Source organism: Lissotriton vulgaris, chromosome 6 (assembly GCF_964263255.1).
Source record: "Lissotriton vulgaris chromosome 6, aLisVul1.2, whole genome shotgun sequence".
NCBI lineage: Eukaryota > Metazoa > Chordata > Amphibia > Caudata > Salamandridae > Lissotriton > Lissotriton vulgaris.
In genome coordinates this window covers 24,922,536-24,943,229 of record NC_141694.1, presented here as the reverse complement: position 1 = coordinate 24,943,229, position 20,694 = coordinate 24,922,536, and the positions used below count along the sequence as shown (strand labels likewise).

At 47.5% G+C, this 20,694-nt stretch overlaps 1 protein-coding gene across 2 annotated transcripts in view; it reads left to right on the top strand.

The window, feature by feature from the left end:
- Window positions 1-20,694, top strand: part of LOC147706727 (uncharacterized) — a 235,996-nt gene that overhangs the window by 23,242 nt on the left and 192,060 nt on the right. For both annotated transcript variants that reach the window (XM_086925870.1, XM_086925869.1), the window contains exon 2: window positions 16,540-16,656. In XM_086925870.1, coding sequence (XP_086781996.1) covers window positions 16,540-16,656 — 117 coding nt within the window. The remainder of the gene's footprint in view (window positions 1-16,539; window positions 16,657-20,694) is intronic.

Sequence of the window (20,694 nt, the reverse complement as noted above, 5' to 3'; positions counted from 1 at the left end):
TGTGACTACCTTTGGTCAACACACGAACCAATTCAAAAACATCATCCGAAATAATTGGCACTTGCTGGAAACAATAGAGCACCCTCTGCCCAAACCGATCCCTTGTAGCGTGGGCTTCTGTAGTCGCCTTATACAATGCTGCTGGTAGTAGTATATTTCTGTTTCTGTTCTGAATAAATGCGATCTTTTGTTGTCCCCCTGACCATAGGAGACCAAGGAAAAATGGTTGTGTTGTAGACCATAAGTATTATATGCAATCAGGCCACAATTGCCATGTATAAATATAAAAATCACGAATTCTCCACTTCTGACAGGTTATGTTGCAGAAGGTTGCGGTTGTAATTCTCTTTTAGGCTTCACAAAGATAACCTAATGGGACGATCTAAGGTTTCACAGTCCCTTGGTCATCGTGATATGGCCAAACATAATGAGAGTCTACCTAGTTTGTAGATAAGGGTTCTGCTCTCTGTGGGGGTCCGAGTCAGCAGCATTGTATAAGGCGACTACAGAAGCCCACGCTCCAATTAGGAAACGTGAAGTGATCCCTATAAAGGATCGTCAATATTATCCCAGGGGCGATTTTTACATACCCTCTGGTTCTGGCAGACAAAATTTATGTCTTGATAAAGGTGATCATAATAAGGAGTTATCACCGAAACGCGTCGACGCAACCTAAAGCGTATAATTCAAGTCTCCAACACCATAATAGATACGCTGATTTGGTAGTGATACTACTCTGGTGATATTAGAGCGGAGAAAGAATATACAAACCTGTATCCAACAAATATATGTTGTAACTGTTCTGTCTGCTTGTAATTGTGCAGGTCGCAATTATATGTATTGTTTCAATTTTATCTTGTTTTAGTTCAGGGATTTAGTTTAGTTATCCCTATTGATTGTTTTTTAATATATTCTAATAAATGAATTTTTAACTTTTCCATATTTTGTTGTATGTATTTGTTAAGTCATAAGGTACATTATTTTATACCTGTCTTTATCTGTGCCTTAAGGGAACCCTTTCTCTTACCTAGGTTTCAGTGAAGAACACCATAATATATCGCAACTTAAGTTTTTGGTCCTGGAATGTGTTGAGAACAGAGAAGGAAGAGCCAACACAAAGTACTTATTACAGAGAGAAAATGTATGGATTCAGAGACTGGGCTCTCACAAACCGAATGGTCCTAATGACTGCATTGAACTGTCATGCTATTTATAATGAATTTGGTATATTGTAATGTATGCTTTCCTTGGTATCAGGTGGACTCTTTTAAGTATCATAATGTCATTACACACATTGGAACTTGACCATGTTTCTGTTATAGCACACACAACTACACGCACTCTTTACACCACCACAGATGATAGGGTTAACATCCTCTGTCCCGTAATTTTTATCCATCAGTAATTTTTTTTTTTTTGGAGTAATTTTCGTCAACTCTTCTTCAATCTGGTTGTGGTTTTTGGAGTCTATGATTTTGTTTCATTTTCCTCGCGTTGCGATGGGCGAATTAACAGTTTTTGGCACCAATGGTGTTTCACATTGGATAGTCTTTCTTTCGTGTTAACAACGACGTAGCCCGTCACATGATTACGATACTAACCAATCACTACGCGATTAGCATTAGATACGGATACGCGTTTGGCGTGCCGGTTATAGGAAGCGAACCGGGAGTTTTGTGAACACGAGGAATGAGATCATTACACCTACAGGTTAGTGTATCAACAGAGTCAGATACCAACGATAGTGCGTTCATAGTAAGGCATGAACGTGAGATTTACGCTTGATGTTTATGTCATTTCAATACAGGTTGTTTATCATTCGTCAACCGGCGTCATGTAAGTGTTTTCCTGACTTTTTTCGGTTGATGTTCGTTTCGCTTTGGTTTGTTGGACACTTGGTTATAAGGTGGCGCTGAGCACTGTACCAAACTTAGAATTTCGTTCTCACCAGTCACAACCAATGAGCACCATGCACTACTGAATTGCACCATAACATGGTTACATGTGTTACAATTTGTCAGAGATATAATGCTTCATTATCCATTCTTTTAGTACTGCTCCCTGAAGAAGGTCGGTCCTTATGCACGAAATGCATTGGAGTACGCTTCAGTAATGATGTGAGCAACGAAATCATTGAATGAAGAAAAAAATTCAAAGAAATCACAAACAATAAAATAATAGACATTAACATTTTCGAAAAGAGTGTGGAATCCTCATTTTTGACTGAGGAATTAAAGTGTGCCTGTGGGGATGCAACTAATGACCAATTAGGAGCACGTTTCTAAGTATCTATCGACGTCAATGAACGGAGGACGCCACCCATAGAGCACCTGGAACATTTTATGAACCAATCAAATAATTGGAAAAAAAACAAGGCTGTGCACCCGCCTCATCCTAATCATAGTAGGGGGTTACCCAGGGCACATGGAACTTCAAGAGGATGGCTCCACTCAGCCATGTGCCTAGAGCCTCTTGGCATGGGGCAGACTGGCAGCACCTTTTGCCTTGAGGCAACCTTGTGCCTGTAAATGGTGGCCTGGGTAGGCTGGCAGCGCCCCCAGCCACTCCATGCCAGGAGGATAACCAGGGTACATGGGTCGGGGACCGGCCTCCAGAAGAAAGGCCTGGTCAGTTTGGGCCTGCCAATGGTGGCATGGGGCAGGCTGGCAGCACCTTCTGGCATTCCACAATAGGAAGCTAACCACGGGTGGAGGGGTGCCTTCTAGAGGGTGGGCTCTCTCCGACATCCTTTCAAGACATCCAAGGCTGCCTCGCAAATTTTCAAAGTTAAATCAACACCACCTGCTGGTGTTCAGGTGAGCTGGGAAGTGACCCGTAGGAGTCACAGTATCTAAAGTAAACATCAGGGCCCAAGTCCTATCAAAATAAGTGGGGGGACTGACCAAGTTAGGTAGTATACCAGTGACATCATGACGAGTGCCAACACAGCACAGGACGCGTGACATCCTGCATGGCATTACAGGAAGTGACCTCACTGGAAGACTCTGCATTAGGATGAGTAGCGCTATAAAAGAAATACAATAGTCCCATTTATTGTGTTATTTGTGTTTTCAGGGCTGAAAATTGTCAAAATATGCGGGATCGGTGAACCGATGATAATTCCAACCCGGTTCGAAACGGGTAAATTGAGGTAGGAGAGCGGCCAGTAGTGGAGTAAATAAAGTTGGCAAAGCTTCCATATATATCAGGAGCAGGGAACGACGGGCGGGTACAACCGTCTACACACAAAAACTGCAGGCGCAGTTCAGAGGATGTTCCTTAGGTCTTTCCGGATGCGGGTTGGAATTATCACCGGTTCACCGATCCCGCATATTTTGACAATTTTCAGCCCTGAAGAATCACGGGTGACTACCCGATAGACGAAACACGTGTCGGCTGGTTTCTTCTTGGTGTTTCCTCTTGAAGGAGATCCATAATATATAAAACAGAGAAAATTCAACTATTGCTTGTCGACCCTGTCTTCAGTTCATTAGCTTAACACAAAATAATTGTTGATATACGTTGTTTTGAATTAATTTACCTAACGTGTGCAGAAGACCTTTGTTTGCATTGCAGGGTGAGCCCTCGCTGACTCTTTTTCAGGGGATTTGGGCTCCCCCTGACCTAGTAGCCCGGTCTGCATTTTGTACCGATTCCCTACCTCATCGCTACCTGTTAAGTGCGCCATTCTTCCTGTACTCTGAAAACCCTACGCAGAAACCAATTTCAAGGCAGCTGGCAGCCCCCCTCTCCCAGGGGGGCGGCTCGTTTCATTCTGGCCCTGAGCTGAGTACCCTCTTTAGTTCACCCCTGGGACTTCCTTACCCCATGTTTATCAGGTACAGTTGTCACTAAGTCTTACAGGTGGGACCTAGAATGACGCAGAACTCAGGACAGACATTATATGTGAGGTATGCAGACTTATCCCTTACTCCTCTCTCTTACATGTCACACGTGCGTAAACACCCCTTCGATCTCACGCGAACCCCATCAGCGACATTACAAACCCACCCTCTACCAGCCAAGCACAAGGGATGGAGCACAGTCTGTGGAAACTGGTCTGGGGGTCCCACAGCAATCCGAAGTTAGTGGGGTCCAATTATGGCATTTAGAGTTTTTTGCATCTATCGTCCTGAGCCCACCTTTGTTGGACCCCAAAACTGAGCAGTGGGTGCAGCCAACCATACCCATTAGCATTAGGAAGATAGCAAGGAGGCGCGTACCAAGGCTTCCTCCAGGGGGGTGCTGTGGGGTGGAAACTCACACCAGGGCAGAGACAATGAGAACACGTTGTCCCACACAAAGCTAAACTCTGCACATAAAATAAAACTGAAGGTGGAGAAAAACAGACCTTAGTATCAGTGACTGACACTGGAGTGTGATGGTGCACTGAAACTCCTGGGTGTCAGTGTTGTTACACATTTATCCTAAAGAACAAGTGATCATTGACAAAGCCAGTAGTCCTGGTTGAATGTAGACGTGAGTCAGTTGTTGTGTTATATATCTGGATGCAGTAACAGGAAGGTCAGAGGAACCCACACGCCGGCTGGGTGGCACACTGGGGGATTCACAGAAGTTTTGTTTATGTGTTTAAGCCACACCCTTGATTACACACACCACGCCCCGTTTACAGACCCACTTCCCCCACTTTTTTCATCCCACTTACAGCCCCTTTGGTGGGGGGCCTGGAGGTGTGACCAAGGGCTCCCTGGCCCCAGGCGTGATGAGTGTTCGGGAGAGTTTTGCAGACCTCCACCAGCAGTTAGATAATGTAGGCTGTGGGTAACCTATGAGCACTCTCGGCCAAGCTTCAATGGGTAACTTCTCCACAACCTCTGTGGTACATGATCCGAATGGAGCTTGCAGGGTGAGCGCCCTTCCACGCGTGGCTAACATGCCCACACACTTCCAGGCCACAAGGACATAGTCCTCAGAGGTCCTGATGAGGCAAGTAGGTGCCGAACTAGGACGTTATGGTCAAAGTGATCTGTACAGCTGCTTATCACCCAAGAGGGTATCAAGGCGCTGTGCTGCTGGTATCAGTCGAAGAGCCAGGTCTTGAGTCTCTTCCTGAAGTGAGTCAGCGAGGGTGAAGTGTGGAGGTGGGGTAAGGGTGTTTCAGAACTTGGAGCCGAGGTGGGGGAAGGATCGATCTATGGAGCTGCAGCGGTGAATGTGTGGTATCTGTGCGAGGGCAAGATCAGCGGAGCAGAGGTTCCTGGGAGGATCATATAAGCAGGTTCTTGGTTGTGGAGGGGTTTGTAATCGTGGGTCTGAAGCTTGAATTGGCATCATTTCTGGATGGGGAACCAGTGGAGGTTCTTCAGGTGTGGGGTGATGTGGGTCCTCCTGGGCTGGTTGAGGATCAATCTGGCTGCTGTGTTCTGGATCACCTGGAATCTTTTCATGAGTTCAGTGGTGGTGCCCGCGTAGTACGTTGCCATAGTGCAGCCGGCTGAAGATGAGGGCCTGTGTCACCGTTCTCCTGGTGCTGGTGGGGAGCCACTTGAAGACTTTGCGGAGTATGCGCAGAGTGTGGAATAAGGCTAAGGAGGCGGTGTTGACCTGACGTTTCATGGTGAGTTCGCTGTCCAGGATAATGCAGAGGTTGAGTGTGTGGTCTTTCGGAGTGGAGGTGGGTTCGAGTTCCGATTGCAGCCAGGAGTCATTCCAGAGGGTGGTGTGTCTGCCGAAGATCAGAACTTCAGTTTTGTCCATGTCGAGCTTAAGGCAGGTTTCTTCCTCCAGGTTGAGACCTTCTTCATACAGATGTGGAAGTTAGTCTTCGTTGATATGGGGTCCACTGAGAGTGAGAGGACGAGCTGGGTATCGCCAGGGTAGGAGAAGATGATGTTGTGGGTTCTGACGATGTCAGTGAGTGATGCCATGTAGATGTTGAAGAGGGTTGGACTGAGGGATGAGCCTTGAGGGACGGCGCAAATGGTGTTCTTGGGTTGTGAGGTGAAGAGAGGGAAACAGGCTCTCTGTGTGCGCCCAATGAGAAATGATGTCATCCATCTGAGCGCATTGTCTGTGATTTCAATCTGGTGCAGTCGATCGATAAGTTTGTGGTGGAAGACAGTGTTGAGTACGATGCAGATGTTATCTGTTGCGGGGATCAGGGCTGTCTCGGTTCTGTGATTGGCTCTGAAACCTGATTAGGAAGGGTCCAGCAGGTTGTTTCTTTCCAGGTGTTCAGTGAGTTGGTGGTTGATGGCCTTCTCCAGGACTTTAGCGGGAAACAGGAGCAGTGAGATGGGATGGAAGTTCTGGAGCTTGCTGGGGTCTGCAGAGGGTTTTTTGAGGAAGGGTCCCACCTCTGCCTCTTTCCAGGCATCTAGAAAGGCGGATGTTGTGATGGAGGATTGAATATGGTGGGGAGCTGGTGGCTGATCTTGTGTCTTTCAAGGTTAAAAAGTTGTGGGGCATGGGTCGGTGGGTGCTCCCAAGTTGAAGGAGTTCATTAAAGTAGTAGTGTTGATGTGCTCACTTGTTCTCATGATGTGCACGGGTACTCGGCAGTAGTGGTCGATGGGAGGCAGAGGAGGTCGGTGGGTTGGGGATTGACGTTTGTGTAGACGGTTCCTGTCTTTTTGTGGAAGGGGTTGGTGAGAGCATTGCAGAGTTCTTGTGAGGGTGGGATCGAGTTTTCGGTGGCTGACAGACAGGTGACACTGCTGAAGAGTTCCTTGGTTGGGTTGGCGCTGGTCCCCATCCGGTGGGTCAGGGCCTTTTTTTTCACAGCGTTGAGCTGACAGTAGTAGTTGTTGAGACCGGATTTGAAGGTGGCTCAGTTTAGTGTGGTTCCTCCTGGTGTGCCATTTTGTTTCCAGTTGTTTGCATCAGTGCTCCAATGTGCTGAGTTCTGGGATGTACCAGTTGGCTCTTTTGATGGATCTGTGAGTTTTTGGCTGTTATGGTGGGAACGACTCGGTCAGTAGCACTGGTGATCCAGGCATTGAAGGTTTCTAATTCAGGTTGGTGGTGATGTTGGGCTGGGCGATGCTGAGGGCGTCAGTCCATTGGTGCTGGGTGACCTTGGTCCAGCTGCAGAGGGGCTGTAAAAAGAAACACCAAAGGGGATGATGGACGGGTGTTGAACATTACAAGCACTCACCCCCAGTCAACTGATCTGGGTTTAATCAATCATCATTCTTTAGCTCACTCCACCACCCCAGTTCAGACATGGCCATATGCAAATCAGTCTAGCCCTGTGCCTCATGGCAACAGTCCAGCCCGAACTGCCAAGCCATGCCTTCCCTGGACCGGAAACAAGCATCCTGGGACCGGTTTCAGTGTAACAACCTTTATCAGCCAAGCTAGCTTGAATCCAGAGGCAAAGTGAGCAAGGGACCCATGCCTGGACATACCCTGCCAACTTAGGGCGAACAAAGCGATACAAAAGGGGATGATGGACGGTCTTGAACATTGCAAGCACTCACCCCCAGTCAACTGATCTGGGTTTAATCAATCATCATTCTTTAGCTCACTCCACCACCCCAGTTCAGACATGGCCATATGCAAATCAGTCTAGCCCTGTGCCTCATGGGAACAGTCCAGCCCGAACTGCCAAGCCATGCCTTCCCTGGACAGGAAACAAGCTTCCTAGGACCGGTTTCGGGTTAATAACCCTCATCAGCCAGTCTAACTTGAATCCCAGCAGGTGGTCTCCTTCCTTCAAAGATCTTCCATGTGGCACTTATAGACGATGACACTCTGTGTGATCTTGTTCGTCACTAGATATATTTCAGCCCCTGTGTTTTCCTGCACTGTACTTTCTTACGTGAAAGACTCAGTGTGTCCATCATTTCACCTCAGTGTGATTCTATTTTAGATGCTGACACTCCGTGTGACTTTGTTCTTGTCTAGGCATCTGTCGGCACCGGTGCTTTCCTTTTCTTCTGTTTCTCATGAGAAGCTCTGATTTCTTAAGCCACCCAGTCTCCCATTTCATCTCAGTGTGATGCTGACACTCTGCGTGATCTTGGTTCTTGAACAGGTATCTGTGAGTCTGTGTTGCACTCGATGCTTCCCCGGGTGGTCAGTGTCCCTCGCTGACCCTCATTTCACCTCAGTGGGACTCAGTTTCAGATGCTGACCCTCGGTGTGATCTTGGTTCTATCTTGACCATGTTTCTGTGAGTCTGTGTTGCACTTCAGGCGCCAACACTCAGTGGGTCCCCGGGTGGTCAGTGTCGGTCACTGTCCCTCGCTGGCCCTCATTTCACCTCAGTGGGACTCAGTTTCAGATGCTGACCTTCGGTGTGATCTTGGCTCTTGATCAGGTATCTGTGAGCCCGGGTTGAGCTCGTCTTTTATACCCCAATACTGAGTGGGTTGCTGAGGTGGTCGCTACTCCTCATTTCACCCTTGGAAAGGAGCGGAGAGTGAGGGGTGCGGGGTTCATTCTCATGAAAGATCAGCAGCAAGGACTATCCGTAGCGGGTGAACGAGAGCAGTCCCAGCGCACCTCACTCCTAGAAGGACCCGGGCCTTGTTTCTCACATTTCAAGACTCTTTTCTCTGAATTTGCACCACTGTTGCAAATCACTAAGGTGGGGTTTTATCTCCGGCGTTGCAAAGCGGAAGTTTCCACCAACGGCATTGCTGTTCTTCACATGAAACACCTTATCAGACCATGTTTGTGATCTTGGGCACATGCACATCCCCTACGCTCCAAGCCCTGTTTTTAGAAAAAAAATGACAGAATCCGTGACAGTTCTGCGACTCAGTGGCCACATTTGGAACACGATGTAGGACGACGACAGGTTTAAAGTAAAATACGGATTAATTGTGGAAAATGCACCTCTGCTTTTCCCGCCGTCATTGGTGTGAAGTTGGCAGATTCTCGCTGTTGCTAAAGTGCAGTTGTGTTTTACCCTGCGGGATCACCACATTTGTAATGTGATGGCTGCACCCCTCGAAGAGGAAGAGAAGCGTTCCGCGTGGGCGGCAGGGCCAGGGTTTTGGTCGCTCTCGATGGCAGCCTCCATGCCGTGTCTGTGCAGTTGACGCTCCGTGTGATCTTGGCCCGCCCCGCCCTGGCGCCCCCTGCGTCAATCACTTGGAAAAACCCCATTTGCTGCTAAGACTGCGCCCTCTGCGGTGAAGGGGGGCGAGTCACAGCTGGAGGGGCTCTCAGCTCTGTGAACAGCTGCAGCACACGTGTGGGGGTGGAGGGGTGGGGGCTCTGGTCTAAAGTGCACTCACACTGGCAGCAGAGATCCAGTCAGGGGAACTGAGTAGGAAGAGCGGAGGTATGGAACCCATAATGTGTTCTGGGAGACCCTTCTCTCTGAACCCATAATGTGTTCCCCATTCTCTTTACAGGAGTTTGGGGGCAAATATGGACCCCTATTTATGGGATGCGGTGTAAGGAGGCGCAGTAAGTCGTCTGCGCTGCTCTACACCACAGTGAAAGGGCAGGAATGTGCCTTATTTATGCACTATGATCCATTCCCGTCCTTTCTCCCCACGCTAGCGCCATTTTGACTGCCTAGGGCCAATACAGGCACGCTTGCACCATAGAGCAAGGGTCCCTGTGTTGTTGGCACGATTGTTTTGTGCAGGAAGGGCCCTAAGAGGCGTTTTGCTCTGGTTATTTCCTCTCGTAGAAAGAGGAAATAACCAGGAGAAGTAAAGACATTTCTCCTCGTTACGCCTCACCTCTGGCGCATCCACAGGTATACATGGTCCTGTAAATCTAGGGCAGTGTCAAAATCCACAGGTGTTGCGTGGGGCAACTCACCGCAATGCCCATGGAACCCCTCCTCGACACAGAGCAAGGCGTGCAGCGATTGGTGCTCCATTGCCTCTCTCCTTATCTATGAGGCTATCCAAAGCCACACATAGTGACTCTGCGTGGCCTCATAGTTATGATTTTGTAATGTGCCACAGGTGGCGTCCCCCCGGAACGAGGGACAAGATGAATCCATGATGTGCAAGGGCTGGTGTTACTGACAGTGCCCGCTGATGATTGATTCATTGTGTGCAGGCAGAGATTGGCGTGGTTAATACTGCCCGCAAGTGATTCATTCATTGTGTGCAGGCACTTAGACAGCTGTGACTGATAGTGCTCGCAGGCTGTTGAGTCGTGTGCTTGCACAGAGACCGGCGTGGATGACTGTGCCTGCTGTTGCATAATTCAGTCCGTGCTTACACACAGACTGATGTGACTGGTGATATGTTATTTTTTTTTTTTACAGAGTTTTATATGGCGCGAACTTGACCCGAAGGTATCGGGTATCAGAGCACATTACATAGCACCAGTTGCGTTACATGAAGACACATTTATTTTTGTTAGGCACGGGGAGATGAAGTGATTTGCCCGGAATCACAGGATGTTGAACGTCGTTGCCGAGACTCGAACCCGGTTCCCCAGATTCTACGTCGACCGCCCTAGCCATTAGGTCAACTCCTCTCCCTTGGGCGTTATGTTATGTGGACTTGTAAAGCGTACCGCAAGGGTATCCAGGTGTTGAGTAGGTGGAGGGTCCAAGAAAGGTGGGCGGATGGAAGCATGCCTGTTTTTTTCTAGAAGAGCCAGGTCCTGAGCTTCTCTTGGAAGTCCACGCGGGGCCGGGCGGTTCTAAGGTGGAACGGGAGGTCGTTAAAGGCTTTGGCTGTGAAGTGTGTGAAGGTTCATCCTCCAAATTTGGTCTTCTAGATGTTAGGGTTGCATACGGTAGCTTTGGATGCCGACCGAAGTTGCTCTGGTGGGTTGGTAGAAGTTAAGGAGGTGGTTGTGATATGCTGGTCCGATTATGTGGAGGGCTTTGTAGACGTACAGGAGCAGCTTGAATTCACGTCTTTCCTGGACTGGGAGGCAGTGGAGTGGTTGAAGTGAGATATGGGGGTGTTTGGTGTAATGTCCAAATGAGTCTAGCAGTGGCGTTCAGAACGGTTCTGATGCGAAGAGAGTTTCTGTAGTCGAGTCTGCTTGTGATTAGATCCGAGGTGACCGTTCATATGGTGTTCATACTGATTCATTTGAAGATCTTGTGTAGCATTCGCAGGATATGGAAGCATGATGATGCGACAGCGCTGATGTGTTCGTTCATGGTGAGGGTGGTGTCTAGGATGACACCCACGGTTCTTGGCATGATCAGTAGGGATGAGTGGGGAGCCCTGTTCGGAAGGCCACCATGAAGCATCCCAGGGGGAGCGGTTCTTTATTAAAATCAGGACTTTGGTTTGGTATGAGTTGAGCTGGAGGCAGTTGTTACTCATTCATGATGTGATGGTCTCATGCGGTTGGCGAGGTTGGTTTTGGCTGTGTTGTATCTGCACAATAGGGAGGGAATGAGCTGAGTGTCATCGGCATGTGATACAATGCCGATGCCGTGCAGGCTGACGATTTCTGCGAGGGGTGTCATCTATACATTGAAGAGCGTTGGGCTTAGGGCCGAGCCTTGAGGGACCCAGCAGACAAGATCTTTGCGTTCTGAGGTGTAGGGGGTAGTATCACACACTGTGTTCGTCCAGTGAGGAAAGAGGATATCCCCTGAAGGGCTGGTCCACGGATGCCCAGGAGGTGAAGCTTTCTGATGAGTGTGTTGTGGGAGATGGTATCGAAGGCTGTGTAGAGGTCGAGGAGGACGAGGAGGACGAGGGTGGCTGTTTCTTCTCAGTTGAGGATGTTTCTGATGTCATAAAATGCTGCATTGAGGGCTGGTTCAAGGCTGTGGTTGGGGCTGCCTGATTGAGAGCTGCCTAGGAGTTGGAGATGCTCTAGAGTTGAATGTTGATGGTTTCCACTTTGGCTGGGAAAGGTAGGAGTGAGATGGGTCTGTAGTTGCTGAGGGTGTTGGGGTCTGCTGACTGTTTCTCTAACAGGGCGGTGACCTCTGCATTTTTCCAGTTTGCCGGGAAGGTGGCGGTGGTTTTGTAAGGGAGTTTTGCAGTGGTGTTTTTGGTAGGTCTCCATTTTCTTTCGAATTGTTTACAGTGGTGCTTGGAATCACTGAGGTCGTTTGTGCTAGTTAGGACATTTGTTCTTGTTGTTGGTGTTGATAGAGTGGGAGATGTGATGTGGCTGGTGCAGTGGGTGATCCAGTCATTGAAGATTTTTGTGTTGCCATCTGGGTTTCGGGTGTTGCTTGGTGGGTGTTCCTGTAGGGCCTTGGTCCAATCTTCTTCGTATACTCTGCCCCAGTGTTGTTATGTTAAGCAGATTTCTTTTTAGAGGTGACTGTGAGTGGGTATCCTGAAGTGGACGATGTATTGGCATGACCATGTTAGCTGTGTTATGTGAGTGTTGGTGATTCTGCTGTTGGTGGAGAAGATCGGGTCCAGGGCATGGCAGGCTGTGTGTGTAGCTCCAGGCACCAGCTGGGTGCGTCCGAGGTTGCTGAGTCTTTCGAGGATGGCCATGAAATTGGGGTCTGTGTTATCTTCCAGGTGGAAGTTGAGGTGTTCGAGGACACTGTAATAGCTTGATCTGACCGGGAGGGGAGCGATGAAGTCCATAAGGTGGTTGCAGAATTCTGCTCGGGGGCCCGGTAGACGGTAGGCGAGGGTGCCCTTCAGGGTGGTGGTGTTCGTTCGTATTTTGAAGTGTAAGTGTTCCATGAGTTTGGTGTCTAAGTCCATGGAGGTGGTGCAGTCGAATGTGTTTTTGTGGATGATGGAGAGTCCTCCGCCTGGTTTGAGGGTACCGTCTTGGTGCACGATTTGGTAGAAGGGCGGGATGACTGCAGCGATGTCCGGGTTGGTTGCTGGATTTAGCCTAGTTTTGGTCACGAAGAGAAGGTCGGGTCTAGATTTCTGTGGAGTGTTTCCCGAGTGAGCGGATGTTAAGGAGCATAGTGGGCAGATGGTGTAGGGTGGGGGTGGTGTCAAACGTCAGTTGTTTGGTGGTAATTGTTGGTTGCTCGGTCGTGGTTATATCAGCTCGTGAGGTGTAGCAGCTGAAATTGCAGTGGGTTCAGGTGAAAGGTCCTACTGTGGTGCAGAGAGGTGCGCAGTAGTAGTGTAATGGACGGTGTTTGGTGTTGAGGCGTTGGAGAATGACGGCAGAGCAGAGGCGGCGTTCTTTGGTTCCGGTGTCTGCCGCGGCTGTGATGGTGGTCTAGCGTTGAACGTGGGCCAGGGTTCCTGACACAGGGCGGGGTCCAGGCATGGACGTACTTGCCTTTGGCACTCCAGCGGCATGGTCACTCATTGGTCTGCATTTAGTAGTTCTTGGGGTGGGCGGGGCTTCGACGGAGGTAGGAATGGGAGAGCAGGAAACCTGTCAGCGACAGTGAAACTAGGCAGCAGCGAGCTGCCAAGAGCGAGAGAAAGGCAGGGAGAAGCTGGAGCTGGCAGCTAGCAGGCAGGAGCCCAGGTACCTTCACTAATTCATTGATTCATTGTGGGCAGGTACAGAGACAGGTGTGTCAGGCACTATCCGCAGGAGATTAAATCATTGCATATTTGCAGGGGACGGCCTGACTGTGTAAGAGGAAACCATTTCAGGTTGGTTTGTAGATGCTGAGAAGCTGTTGAGTGAGGTAGGTCTCCCCTACACCGCAGGGAGGATATGGCAGTGTGAACTTCCTTCATAAGCGCCCTACCTTTGGAAGACTTTGTGGGCCCGATGGCTGAACGGGACAGCACTAGGGTGGTTTCCACCTGTGGGTAGATTCCCTGGATCCTCCCAGGCACTGTGTCATTGAGTAACTGGCTGAGGATTATCAGCACTCCTGGCAAAATGACATCTTGCCTGCTGGAGCGCTCCCCATTCACTCACTAATTAAAGGGCTTTGTTTTTGGCCCTTTCGTTATTTGGCACCACCTAGTGGTGATGCTGTAATGTTCCTGCCTTACCCCGCCCATGGTAGTACCAGTTCTGGCGCCATCTCTGCTGCTGTGAAGGTGGTGTCAGATGGAGAGAAGTCGTCCCTGGTTTACTGGCCAGGTAGCATGTGGGCAACTCAAAACAGGCCACCCCTACAGGACCACCATCTTGAGTGGGGGCTCACTTCTTTATCCAAGGGGTACATTTATCTTGACAAAAAAAGGTATGCTGTTCACAAAGGGGAGTAGGTCAGATAAAAGGAGCCACTACAAGGGGAGCAGTTCCTTTTTGGAAATGGGGCCCTTGCAGGTGTCGGGCCAGCGCTCCAATGCCTGACCGGCACCTTCAAGGGGGCTCTTCATTGGAGATCTTTTTCCAAATCTGTGATGTGAAGTGCAGTTTAAGGGCCCTTTGTGTAGATTGAGGAAACATAGATGTCAATGACGTTTTAAGTGACTTAGAAAAAGCTAGGCAAGTCTCAAATCAAATTTTAGTCCATGAGTACGCCTGACTTATTAAAACCGTGATGTCACCAGTGGGGACAATGATCCCTGGAGACTTATATCAAGTTTTTAATAAGTCAGGAATACTCATGGATTAAAATCCAAGGAGAAGCAAGCCAGATGAAGAGGCATGACACTAAGCATGGGCGGAAAATCCGTTTCGCTCGCGGATTTTGCGGATTTTCGATAAATTCGCGATCCTCGAACGCTCGCGAATTTACCGAAAATCCGCAAATTCGCACGCAGCAGATTTTTTTTCTTGGTGATACAAGTTTGTGGCGTGCGGCGTAAGTTTGCAATTGCGAACATGTACGTGCGGCGGGCAGCAACAATCTCGCACTCGCGTAATTACAAAATTTGCAATTCTGCACAAGAAATCCACTAGCAAGCAGCATAGACCTTCTGAAAATGATGATTTTTATCGGAATAACTCCTCAGGTTGACATTTGCCTGCACTTTTTTGGATTTGAGGCCTTTTGACTTTCTTTGGATCACTTTTGAATTAGAAATCAACTTTCACAAGTAAGTTTGTTTGGGGCATTACAGTTGCTGTAATGCTGTTCTGCAGAAAAACGAGTTTTGCAAAAGAGAAAGCATTCAGCAGGTGCAAAAGTTCAAACTCATCATTAGTAACCATTCCCTGTAGTGCTTCCTGACTGGGGCCCCTCCAGAGTTCAGTTGCTAGTTGCAACAATTGTATGACCCTGCTCTGACCCTCACAGCAGGCTCATAGAATAGCTACAAGTAGGCCACAAAGGTCCTGGAAAAAAAAATTGCACTGCAACAGAAAGCAAATTACAGATAAGGAAGCAGGTGCCAGACTGGAATTTTAAAACAGTGACACATTAATAAATCAACCCCAAATTAATTCATGTCAGTTGAAGCAGGGCAGGTGTGCTTGCTTTTTCCCCCCATAATCTACAGTGATGATGAACCAGAGGGTGGCACTGATGTACCAGAGGGTGGCATGGGTGAAACAGAGGGTGGCAGTGGTGAAACAGAGGGTGCTGGGAACCTGTGATGATGAACCAGACGTAGAAACAACATAATCGCGACCGTTGCGAGCCGACATGTAAGTTCGCAATTGCGAACTGGTACAAAACCCTCGCGAACTGGCAGAAATCCTTGCGAACACACACAAAAAAAAATCTGCAAATTCGCGAGAATTCGCGGATTTTGCGGATTGCGAGTTCGCAAATCCGCTAATTCGCGAACGCCAGATTCGCAAAATTCGCCCATGCTTACATGACACCCGCATGGGTGTGTGAGGGCCCCATTTCCAAAAAGGAACTACTTCCCTTGCAGTGGCTCCTTTACTCTAACCTTCTCCCCTTTGTCCCCTTTAGGAACAGCATGCCTTTTCTTTTGAGAATTAACATTGGAACATGTATGCTGGACCTTTATTCGCTCTAGGTCCCCAATTTTTTGTGATGGACGAATTTGTTTTGAGACACCCCCTCCCCAAAAATGAGCAACCCCCATCACACTTTATCTTTAAAACTCCAATGAATTGTGTATTAATAAATTGCATGTTTCTCCTACAACCCACTTCTTTTGTGGATATTTCTTTTTTTTTTTATCGTTTTTTATTAAGAAAATGTTTATAATGAATGTAAAAGTGTAAATACATAGGAATACATAGAAATAACATTTAAAAAATGTAAGCTCAAAGAAGAATATTATTAACAAAATTAACAAAAGAAACAGTAATAGAGAGAGGAAGAGTTACATAAGGGTTCCTATAGGAATGGGGAATTAATTGTGTAAGCAATATAAAAGAGGATAATATATTATTTTTGTGGCTATTTCTACAAACAAATTGATGAATTTGTGGTTGAAAAAACACATTGGATGGTCTTTCCTTATAAAATGTCGGCCCTTTATGTTGTTACTTCTTTGAACATCTTTGAAATGTTTTGACAGCTAAGTCTCGGGATCCTATGCGCTCTTAAAAGCCAACGTAAGCTCCCTTTCTAATGACTATGTCGACCAGAAAATAAAATATTTCAATATTTTCCCTCGGAGGGCAGAAAAGGGTTAAAAATATTTTCCTGATCTTTACATAACTTATTTGTAACATTTTTGGCCCCAAAAAGTTTTTGACAACATGTATGAGTTTGAAAAAGCAATGAATCGTCATTAGTGCATGGAGTAGTCTTGACATTAACCTAATGATAGTTGGTTTCATCAGCGGGTTCGGTAGAGGTCTCAAAGGTGACCTATGCAAAATTTTACCAAATATTTTTCTGTCTTCTAGGTCTTCCTCAGGAAGGAGTCAGAGGAGGTGGAGAATGACTCCGGAGGAACCGCGCAGAAACGGCTGTGCTCTGGCGTCACTCGCTCGTCGCCGGAGACTAGCTCGCCATTCCATATGGTGAGTAACTTCCAGTGGTGCGCATCCATGGGGGTGAGCGGATGTCCGTGACCAAAGGGACTCAGCACCACAAGAGCTCTGGATCACCTAGTTCATAATTACTGATATTCTCCCAGGATAATCAATAGTCCCTGAAACTGAAGCTCGGCTCATACTAGTGAGCACCCCTCTGTTTTTTAGGGGGGGTTGTCTGATCGCTCTTTGGTCATAAGCGTGCCCCAAGAATCTATACGATAGTAAAGAATGCAAAGCAAAGAAATATATTATAGACAATACATCATCAATCAATGGCATTTGTAAAGTTGATGATCCCCATGTTCTGTTGGTGTTGGGGTTGGCCTGAGTTCAGCTGACCACCAACCGTGGTCCCAGACAGAGGGGTTGTTCCCAAAGATCAGTTCTTCGGTCTTGTCGGGGTTCAGTCTGAGGCAGTTGTCTCTCATCCAGTTGGCTACGTTGGTCATGGGTTGGAGAAGGTGGTTTTGGTGTTGGTGGGGTTCTCACCGGGCGAGAGGATGAGTTGAGTCTTGTGGTGGGACCATTATGAGGAACATGCATTTTACACTGAATTTATGAAGTAACAATACCAAACTAAATAAGATTAAAGCCAAGCTCTAGCTACATCTGTAACTCTAAGACATATCATTACCCTAACTTTATCCTTAACTAGAACACCAAACACTGTCCTAACCCTCTCACATAATGCTAAACCTAACCACAACACCAAACACTGCTCTAACCCTTTTTTTTATTTTATTTTATTTATAAGTTTTGTAAAGCTCGAACATGACCCAAGTGGGTATCAGAGCGCTTTACATAAGTTGAAGAAGCAATAGGCACACAGCTAGAAGAGACAAGGCAAGGTACAAGGAGGACAATGTGTAACAAGAGAAAAAAAATACATAACAGAGGTAAATAGGGAGAAGGCTATGTGGCAGACGATAAGGACAAGAAGCACCAAGAACAAAAGGGACATTATGGCAGGCAACAATAGGCCGCAACAGATGACATGTAATAGTTAGGATATTCAAAAAGTCTTGCGGTAAGGGGCGTAAAGTTGCTAGATCAGTGCATTGTTCATTAGTAGTGCTTCAACTTCCCTTTTGAAGGTAAAAGTGGATGGAATAAGCCTTGTCTCCACTGCCAGAGCATTCCAGATTCTCGGGGCAGTGCCTGAGAATGTACGATTGTAGGTTTTAAGCTTATTGAAGTTCTTTGGCTTGAGTAGCAGGGTGCCGGTGCTCCTTGTGGGCCGGGAGCCCCCCGAAACTTCCAGCTTATTTGCCAGGTAGAGTGGGGTATTAAAGTGAAGAGCACTATGGGTCATACAAGCAATCTTTCATTGGATCCTTGCCTCAAAAGGAAACCAGTTGAGTGATTTCAGGTCTGGCGAGATGTGGTTGGTCTTCTTGGAACCCGTGATGAGTCTCGTAGCCGCATTTAGCGAAGTTCTGATTGGGGCTAAGCTGAGTTTCGGTAATCCGCATAAAGTCGCACTGCCATATTCAAGTCTGGAGATGACCAGTGCTTGCACTGCCGATTTGAAGTCCTCATGGGGCAGGTAGGGTTTGAGTTTTCTTAGGATGGACAGCTGGAAGTTCGCTCCTTTGGTGGATGCTCTGATGTGATCTTGCCTGTTTAGGTTTTTATCAAGCAGAATTCCCAGTGATTTCGTGGAGTCAATGAGGTGTGGTGTGCAGTTGAGCGCAGTGAGATTAGAGAGATATTTTACAACAGTGGGGGGTGCAATGAGGAAGAATTCCGTCTTGAGGGCGTTTAGTTTGAGGTGATTGGAGGTAAGCCAGTTTAGGGTATTTTGAGCAGGCTTCCGTTGAGAGCATTGATATCTTCGGGAGAGGAAATTTTCATGTATATTTGGGTGTCATCGGCGTACATGTGATATTGGATGTTGGAGGCTTTAAGCAGTACCGTCAGTGGTTCCTGGAAAAGGTTAAAAAGCGTGGGGGAGAGCAAGGACCCTTGCGGAACACTCAGCATGCAGGGACTGGGGTTCGATAGAGTCTGATTGGATTTGACTCTTTGAGTTCAATTGTTGAGGAAAGAGGCAAACCATTTGCGGACCGTTCCACATAATGCGAAACCTAACCACAACAGCAAACACTGCTCTAACCCTCTCACATAATGCGAAACCTAACCACCACAGCATACAATGCTCTAACCCTCTCACATAATGCTAAACCTAACAACAGCAAACACTGCTCTAACCCTATCACATAATGCAAAACCTAACCACAACCAAACACTGCTCTAACCCGCTCACATGATGCGAAACCTAACCACACCAAACACTACTCTAACCCTCTCACGTAATGCGACACCTAACCCCGACAGCAAACACTGCTCTAACCCTCTCACATATTGCCAAACCTAACCACAACACCAAACACTGCTCTAACCCTCTCACATAATGCGAAACCTAACCACAACCAAACACTGCTCTAACCCTCTCACATGATGCGAAACCTAACCACACCAAACACTACTCTAACCCTCTCACGTAATGCGACACCTAACCCCGACAGCAAACACTGCTCTAACCCTCTCACATAATGCCAAACCTAACCACAACACCAAACACTGCTCTAACCCTCTCACATAATGCGAAACCTAACCACAACACCAAACACTGCTCTAACCCTCTCACATAATGCTAAACCTAACCACAACACCAAACACTGCTCTAACCCTCTCACATAATGCTAAACCTAACCACAACACCAAACACTGCTCTAACCCTCTCACATAATGATGGAAGAGCGTTCGCGCTGAGTTGCGCACGCTCCACTGGCTTCCTGTTGCACAACGCATTTTGTTTAAATCTTTGGTGCTGGCGTTTCGCGCAACTCATGATCAAGGCCCCTTGTACCTGAGAAAGAGATTCACCAGCTATGCCCCTGCACGCACCCTGAGATCTTCTACTCTGTTTAAACTGTCCCTTCCCCGTTTTAAACGTGCTAGACTTGGTGGTCAGTCGCTATCTGTGGTTGTGGCTCGGGCCTGGAATGCACTCCCTCTCCACCTGCGCTCTACGTCTACAGTGGCTGTATTAAAAAAGCATCTGAAAACCCACTTATTCAAGAGTGCAATCTAGGATGGTCCCTCTGTGTTCTGCTGTCCGCCTTACTTTTTCCCTCCCCGCGCCAGGATACTCTCCAGTAACAGAGCGCGTTACAAAATGGTTTATACTTATACTTATACATAATTCGACACCTAACCACAACAGCAAACACTGCTCTAACCCTCTCACATATTGCTGAACTTAACAACAACAGCAAACACTGCTCTAACCCTCTCACATAATGCGAAACCTAACAACAACCAACCCTCTCACATGATGTGAAACCTAACCACAACACCAAACACTGCTCTAACCCTCTCACATAATGCTGAACCTAACCACAACACCAAACACTGCTCTAACCCTCTCACATAATGCAAAACATAATCACAACACCAAACACTGCTCTAGCCCTCTCTCATAATGCTAAACCTAACCACAATACCAAACACTGCTCTAACCCTCTCACATAATGCGACACCTAACCACAACAGTAAACACTGCTCTAACCCTCTCACAAAATGCTGAACCTAACCACAACAGCAAACACTGATCTAACCCTCCCACATAATGCGCAACCTAACCACAACAGCAAACACTGCTCTAACCCCTCACATAATGCTAAACCTAAACACAACACCACACACTGCTCTAACGCTCTCACATAATGCGAAACCTAACCACAACAGCAAACACTGCTCTAACCCTCTCACATAATGCGCAACCTGACCACAACAGCAAACAATGCTCTAACCCTCTCAAATAATGCTAAACCTAACCACAGCAGCAAATACTGCTCTAACCCTCTCACATAATGCTAAACCTAACCACAACAGCAAACACTGATCGAACCCTCTCACATAATGCTGAACCTAACCACAACACCACACACTGCTCTAACCCTCTCACATAATGTGAAACATACCCACAACAGCAAACACTGCTCTAACCCTCTCACA